At 39.1% G+C, this 8537-nt stretch overlaps 1 protein-coding gene across 2 annotated transcripts in view; it reads right to left on the bottom strand.

Annotated features, from left to right (window-relative positions):
- Window positions 1-8537, bottom strand: part of slc2a4rg (SLC2A4 regulator) — a 47518-nt gene that overhangs the window by 13856 nt on the left and 25125 nt on the right. For both annotated transcript variants that reach the window (XM_015054451.1, XM_015054460.1), the window contains exons 3-4: window positions 5540-5640; window positions 2815-3047 (exon numbers count right to left, since the gene is read on the bottom strand). In XM_015054451.1, the coding sequence (XP_014909937.1) occupies window positions 2815-3047; window positions 5540-5640 (334 nt within the window). The remainder of the gene's footprint in view (window positions 1-2814; window positions 3048-5539; window positions 5641-8537) is intronic.

Below are 8537 nucleotides of genomic sequence, written 5' to 3'. Positions count from 1 at the left end.
CAGAGGCTCCGCCGAACCCCTGAGACCAACTCATCGAACCCCTGGGGTTCGATTGAACCCGGGTTAAGAACCACTGCTTTAGAGCTAAACTGCTGGTTCAATAAATCTCTGAAAGAGAAGCAAAAACATTTATAGTTGTGCTTGAGGACAGTTTCACTTGGTGGAATAAAAACAAGAGAACAAACGAGAAAGAGTAGCTGGAACAACAAGTGGTCTGGAATGACCAGGCTGCTGTTAATGACCTTGACCCTGTCCATCAGTGTTTTCATAGCTCAATAAGGATGGAAGCAATAGATGCCACTGCTTTCAGGGGGTTGTTTCGAATGATATTATGCACTACAAAGAAGATAATAAATAGAGACTTAAGACAGGTCTTTAAGGTGACTCTGTCTGGACATGTGGCTGTTCCTCTACAAAATCTGCTTTAGGGTATAATCCAATCACAGAGAAATTGGGGGATTAAAATAAGATTCTGGGTGCAGTACTGGGAAATCTAATATACCGTATAGGAGCAGAGAAATGCTGCACTTACGTGTAACATTCCAAAGAGCCCGTTAAAAGTTCTGTCGTAACGAGGAACGCACCAAAACATCAGCTGTTGATCAGAATCAGATGATTTTCAGCTTGATTATCAGCCAGTTGGAGATCCAGATATCTGATTTATTTTTCCCCCCATTCAGTGAACCCCACCATATGTGAGGTGTAACATGATGCGCACTGACAACACTTTCAGATGTGGTAGTTGTTACTGAAATCTGTATTTATTTATTTTTTTTTATATTTGAAGTTCATTTGGGCTGCAGAAGAGAAGAGCGGGAGAGAGCAATACTTTCCACAGACAACAGGAAGGCTACACATATTACAGCAAAGTTGCATTGCTTTTGGGTGGCAGGTGGTGCAGTGAAAGAGCAGCTCCCGGCAGTTTGATTTCCATCTTAAGACCTTTGCTGAATGTCTCCCTCCCACTCCTCCCCATTTTTTCTCTTTGCATATTTCCTGTCGGACTGCTGCCTACAGAAGCAATAAAACATATAAAACAATAGTTTTAGCAGTTTGAGCCTTGAAACCCTGTCATGTAACATGATAGACTTGGAAGTGTCTAAAAATAAACCAGTTCACCTTTCATTGCTTGCTTTGTCATGAGTAAGATAGGTAGGCTCAACTAAACAATAGCCACTAGTCGCATAGCATCATACAATATTTAATGAGTTCTCTCTTTTTCCTTTGCACTCCCCTTTGTGCTTTACATTTGATCCTACTGGGAAGTAATGACTTGGCACACTTGGCACATTTTTTGACGGCCAAGATTAAAGCAAAGCCTCTTCAGAGATAAGTATAACGTGTGCAACACTTGTACTTGAGAGAAAATATTGGCACAACTGTGTCCAAAAATGTGCTTAATTTGTTGATTTTAACCTCTGGGAGGATGAATGAGAGAAAATCTCTGACAAGTAGGTGAATTTAAATCTGTTAATCACAGAACAATGTGCATGTTGTCCTCACCTAACATCAGCTGCTCAAAATCAAACAGATCATTGTTCAATGTTGAAAGGAGAGCCACTCCCTGCATGTTTGACATTTGACACCAACTTGTTTGAATCAACATCTTTGGAAAATATGAACACAGATTAAAACTGCCAATGCCCAACAGTGAAAATATCACTTCGTCATAAGCTGATGAGTGTGTAATGTGTTCTGCTTTGCAGAGTGCACGGCTCAGGTAAACTGAAGAGAGGAGACCTGTCCATGTATGATTGCAGGTGCACAGTTGCATGCTATGAAAAGACACACACATATGATTTTTCTCATTATTCATAATTTTTCATCCTTTCCCAAAATAATCTACCCAAGAGTGGGTATTATTTTAGAAACAATTTGAAAGGAGAAAAAATAATTAAATATTTTTGCTTAACCTCTGATGATACTGTGCAGAAAACCACACAAATTTTGACCATCATGATATTCTATCAGGAAGCTGAAATAGTGAGGATGTCTGTCTACAAGATTACACTAGCCTACGTCTCTAACCACTTACATTTAAAAATTACTCTTTTGTTCGATTACCTTCATGTTTTGTGGGCCATAGAGGCTACAGTGAAAGTGGCTTACAGAATGAGAAGCAGCATTTATTTTTAATCAATATGTATGTTTGCATTTATCCCTTCAAGCACCATCCTACCTAATATCATGACTGTTATCAAAGGAAATGCATAACTGCAGAAACCTCAGAAACTTTTACTGTATTGCAAAGATGTATATAAAATATATAATCTCTCCTACTACTCCTTGGAGACTGAAAAGAGAAACTCCCACACAAACTGTATATTAACCCTCTTCAGTCACTGTAAGTGCGGAGGAAATATTAATTTGTCCTCCTCCATAACACACTCCAACTGCTCTTGTATTTTTTAAAGTTTTTCTTTAACGCATGCTTTATCCCTCCACGAAAATCTAAATCATCTTCTTCGTTGTTGCTAAAGCTTCTTTTCCCCTGATAGGCCTAGAATCAGTTGGGAAGCTTATTTATAGTGAAAACACTTCCACATTCTGGACTGTCTTAATAGAACAAAAACAAGATGAAGGGAAGTGAAAGAGTGAAGTTAATCTATTATTCACACAAGAAGAATGTGACAGGCTTTATGTCAGAAGCTGTAAACTGCACAGTGCTGACATCTCTGGAGGTTTTCTGCTGTTTTTAAAAACAAAACTGGCTTTGGGAAAAAAACAAACAAAAAAAAAAAAAACTCCGTCACAATTCAAACCCAAATTTGTACAAAATTAATCTTCATCGTGTCAGATGCTGATCAATTTTACCTTTCGCTTTCGAGGGATGGGGTCCTCAAACATAAAATGTGTGCTCTCTGAAACATCCTCACTGGCATCATCTCCCTGGGCCGAGTGCAGGAAGCCCGTGTTGGCATCTTTGGAAAGTGGTGGGGACGGTGTGGAGGGCACTGATTGGTCACTGGCGTCCCAGCTCCAGTTGCCGCTCGTCGAGCTGCTGTAACTTGCAGAAAGCACCTCTTTCCATGTTTTGCTGGCTGGTTCTGGATGCACAAAACAAATAGCAGAGTTTAAGATATTTCAAAACACTACTTACAAGCAAATGTTTCTTTTCCCTAAATTTATCCTGAGTAAATGTTAATTTTTCATTTAAGGAAACAGATCAAAACATGTATCCAAGCTTATAAAAATGGAATGGGATTGACAGATGTGGAATACAGTCTACTTCCAAGTACAACATGGAGCTGAATCACACAGACCAAATGTATTAACTGCCATGAAACAAACAAAAAAAGAAACACTATGTGCTAAGACAATATGTCAGACAATATACAGATAACAGATTCACATTAACAGCTTATAAATCTGTGATCAACTATCATTCTCGTGCTTCTGTAATGTGGTGAGTTATGTAAGCAGTTCATAAAACATAGCTCCTCCTAACTTAACTGTCCTCTGAGGGGAATGAAAGCTGAATACCACAACAAAACCTTAAAGGGATAGTTCAGATTCTTTGAATAGGGGTGCTATGAGCAATTCAAGGTTAGTTTATTTAAATAGAACCATTCATACGTTAAGCTGTGGAAGGTGCTTAAAAAGTGACATAGTGACTGATAGAGAATAAGAAAAGGAAACATTTTTTCATGCAGGTAATTAGATTATTTTACCAAAAAGTGCTGTAAACAAAAATGTTGTTAGTACCTCTCAGCTTTGTTCATCTCAGGTTTTCATGGAGTTTGGTCATGAACTGAGAAGCAGAGAGACTAAATGCTGCCTCACCTTGTATATTTGTGGTCCAGCAAACACCGAGTGAACAGGTATTGAAGACCTGAGGGGTCCGCAAAGTTCGAAACTGACAGGATTTTAAAATCTATCATTAGATATACAGGGAGCCAGCACCAGTAAGCTAATTTTGCAACAAACGTTATGTTTGTTAAAATTCATATTTGAGTCCAAAACATAATCGGAGTTTCTCACATGCTTTGGGGTTTAAATGCTGATCTTAATCTTCCCATTTTGGGACCAAAAACCACAGTGTCTGTCTCATCTATATTAACCTGGGTTAAATATCAACCCATTGCCTCATTTATGTTCATTTACAATATGGTCACCTTGACTCAGTAAATGTAGTGGTCATGTGGTGACATGGACATATAAAGTAGTTTGTTGTCAGCAGCATACATACAGTAGTAGATGTAGTCCTCTAAAGTCTAGTTGGACCGGTAGATGATGGAAAAAAAAGTGGTCTGAAAATGAACCCTTGAGGAATCACAAAAATTCATTTTTATTCTCCCAGATTTAAAATGATCAAACACAAATTTCCTGTCTGTTAAAAAGAATAAGAACCGGACAATTCCACACATTTCTCCAGCATATCAATTATTATGCTATGAGCAACTGCATCAAAGGCAACAATGAAGTTAATCAATACCAAGACAGAAAGTTCTAGACCCATCATTGTTAAGACGTCTACTGATCAAAACTTTTACCACTGGAGTCTCGGTTCTGTAGCGTGATCAAAAGTCCGCCTACAGCGCTAAAGAAATTATTTCTCTCTTTTTACCTTAAATTTGTTCATAAACCATTTTTTTCAATTATCTGTCAGAAACTGTAGACTGGATATGGGTCTGTAATGACTTGCTGATAGATAAATTCAAACACTAAGTAGCCATAAAATACTTGGCCAGATCTGATGTCCTTGTGTGCAGAGCAGATCTAATTCTTTGTGAGAAGGATGAGCGGCAAAGACATTGTGGAGATGAAAAACAGAGAAGAGCAGCTCTAATTTTAAATTGTTACTGCATTTTGGTATGCTATAAAAAAAATGTTTATCTTAATTTATTATCATTATGGCTTTGAATAGTTACGCAACAAGGGAAGTCTAACAGGTTTTGTCTTGACATGATTTCACTTGACCAGCTTTGAACTACTTTGCTTCTGGAGGAAAACTTAATCTTCTTTTAGCCAAACTGACGTTGATCATTGAGTTATACTGTATACTACAGATAAGACAACGAAAGCTCAGGACCTCAAAATATCCATTTCTTTAGATTTCTTGGCATTCTAATTTAAAATCATCCACTCTCTCTTATTGAGAAGGGGAAAAGAAACTACCGCCAACGTAAATGAAATGCTTCCAGGACTTTGACCGTCTGGCTAAGCTGGCATGATAAGGGCAACAACAGCAGTGCTAGACATTGTGAGAGGACCTGTGTTTATAGGGTCAAAATTTAATAGAACATGAATGCATCAGAAGATAACGAAATATTGCTGATAACATTACAAGGTTCTATCTTCCCCTGGATAAACATTCAGCAGCTCAACTTGATTCAGGGTAGAGGAACATCAAGCGGTTTGAGATGAGCACTCTCCCCAGCCTCTCAGAGCTTAGAGTTAGCACCCTTTGGCAGGTTTTTAAAGTAAATGTACTTGATTTATTTAACATGGAGGATGACTCACTGTTTGATCATGCAGCTCCTACTGAGGGAGCTGTAGCTGCAGGGTGGAAAGGAAACCTAAAGGCTTATGGTGTTACCTGTGGGCACAGAGGAAGGATAGAGCACCAAAGGGGATGTGGACAGTGAGGTCAAGACGGTGGCAGCCATCACCTCCTTATCGGCGTGACCTGAAGGATTCCTGGAAAACACACAAACAATGACAAAACGTGAAAAAAAAAAGAAAAAAAAAAGCGCTCACTTCATGTTTGAAGAAGTTATATAATTGTGTATTTGAAAACACAACAGCATCACTTTATATTCTGTAAAAATGTCAAATATCTGTTGCTAAACAACATAACCTTCATGGAAAAAAAAATAACCATGAAGCAAAAATAAATAAAGCAAACAAGAAGTAAGAGCGTTAACAGACTTTCAGTGAGCCTTGAACAACTTGCTGCGTGTGTGTATACATGAGACTCCAATGGAAAGCCTCTAGGGTGAAAGTGCCTTATAGTGTGCCTTTTACTCTGCCTGTGGAACCTTGCTGGTGAAGCTAAAGAGAGACGCCTTCTCCTCCTCCTCTCCACTAAGCTCAATACTGAGAGAGCCTGCCTCGTTCTAAACCTTTATGCTACTCAGTGGAACCACGACAAATGCAAGTGCAACACAGCTCCAGCAGAGTGGAGGTTTTTAACATGCGGCAATTTCAGAAAAAAAAAATGTTGCAGAACAGTCACTGAAAAGCTTCCTGCAAACATTAACAAACTTATCTGCCTCTCACACACCATTTCTCTCTATTGCTTGTATTTGGCAATCTCCGCTGCGGTTCCTGCCGTCCTTGAAAGAGAAATGTGGGGAAAATTGTTTAAGGCCGGTCCAAGAACTCACCCACACACTTGCGCACATTTGCACACGCACACACACACATAACAGGATTTGTTTTATCAGGTTACGTTAGGTAGAATAGCAAGCTCTCCTAGTGTACGTAGTCAAGTGGGCACATTTTAGAACTGTATACATGCGATACAGACCAATAAAAATGGGCAGAAATCTCCAACTCTTGTGTGAAGAGAAAGGAAGCCTGGCGCTTTAAAAGGCTCTTGTCCCGCCCCACTGACATCTCCACTACTCAACCAGAGTAAACTGGTTTGAGGCATTCTCTCAGCCAAGCCCTAAGCCCTGGCTAAGCTCCACAGTGAGTTTTAATACAAGCTCGAGCACACAAATGCACACAATCAATTAAAAAAAAAAACTTCTACAAACATGTCTAGAAGTGCGCTTCAAGTGATCAACCTGATCATTTACCTGCAGAAACAGCACTTTGTGTAATAAAAGTTCACTTTATAAAGAGTTTTATAGAAGCACAGAAAAAAAGTTTGTAAGTGGCTGAGCTCCCACGCTGATGAGAATTTGCTGGATAGGGAGCAAACCCATCCCAACGGAATGTACCAGATATCTCTCAGAAAGAAAGCACTCCACCACACTCCACACAGAAAGAAAAGTGTTAAGATATGTTAGCTTTTACTCCTCTACATTGTCCAATCGAACCCGAGTGCTCAGAGTCATTGAAGAAAATTCAGAGTATTAATAGTACTGCAGAAAAGGACACCAGAACTACAGAAAAATGAGTAAACATGCAATATGTATAAACAGCACAGACAAATACATGTAGGCACACACACATACAGTCTGGCCAAGAGATAAAGAGATAACAAGATTAGCTGTGTCCTGTTTCAGTCATTAGCCATGTTTTCAGTACTAAACAGGGCCAGCCAGGGACACGGTTATGACTTATGGAGCTCATTTATCTGCTGTTTGTTTCCACTTCATCATCAACACAGGCGATGTGTTATCAGTTTGAACATGGAAGTAAAATGTATTCTTAAAAGTGAGAGTTAAGCCCACTTTAGTCTGTTTTCTGGAACCTACATGTGCATAACATTTAGAGGGGATAAGGAAGCAAACGCGCTAAAAGTATAGCTAGCCTTTTGGTTGAAACCAGAGTTAATCAAAATTTTATTATTCCTCCCTCTCGTGCACGTATGCCTGCAAACACAGATACCAAGACACAACCGACACCATTACCACCCACCTTCCATCCCCAGCCCGATTTCCTGACATTGAGCACTTTCCTTCCTCTGCTTCCCAGAACAACCATGATCCCTAACAGTCACCACAGCTTCTACATCTGGTGCACATTTCTCTGTATGGATGTGATGAGCAAAACAACACATGGACATGTTTTAGACATCTTTTCACACAAAGCCAACTGATGATCGTTTTTTTTTTTTTTTTTTAATAAACAGATGACCTAATTTACTGATGCTCCTCGACCGATTTTGATATCAGTGTTTACAGCAGATGGCTGCCACATTCTGCCATCATAAAAACCAACTCTGAACATAAAAATTAACTCGGACATATAACTGCTCCACCATCACCGCTTATCGCTCACTTCGATGGACGCGCGGCCCTAAATGACACGGTCCCTCGTCTCATCTGTCTGTGGAATAACTATGAAATATTTAAAGCTTGTGGGAGAGCAGAACAGGAGGAGAGCACAAAAACTGCAACAAGGTCTTTAAAAATCTGTTTACACCTTCTAATAGCAGGATTTATTTTAAAACAAGTTAAACTGGACATGGTTTTATTTAGGCTTCCTGCAATTTCTGCTTTTAGGGAAAGCAGATATTGCTTTAGACAAACTTTATCTCTGTGTCTTGTACTTAGACATGCGGTTGAGAGGATGATGAGGTTAAGTTTTTGGGATTTTTTTTTTACCTTTTCAAATTTGGATGTTTGCAAGCACATTTCACTCAAAGATAATATGATAAATTTGACACTCATTTGAATGAATTTACATAAGTAGCCTGTGGTTACTATGTTATTTTGCTGGGTGTGGTGAAGCCATTCATGGCAGATGTTAAATTTAACTCCGTCAATGACAAGGGTTTCATGAGGTGCCAGTTACTTTAAGTGAGAAGGCTTAATCCCATTTTAGTACATGTGTGTCTATGTAACACATAGTACCTTTCAAATTTATGCAGCCACTAGAACTTAAACTGAACTAAACTGATCACTATTGTACTTTATGTG

Source organism: Poecilia latipinna, unplaced genomic scaffold (assembly GCF_001443285.1).
Source record: "Poecilia latipinna isolate Pla-1442-1.1 unplaced genomic scaffold, P_latipinna-1.0 Scaffold56, whole genome shotgun sequence".
Taxonomy (NCBI): Eukaryota; Metazoa; Chordata; class Actinopteri; order Cyprinodontiformes; family Poeciliidae; genus Poecilia; species Poecilia latipinna.
Note: the sequence above shows the minus strand (reverse complement) of the source record. Positions and strands in the feature narration are given on the sequence as shown.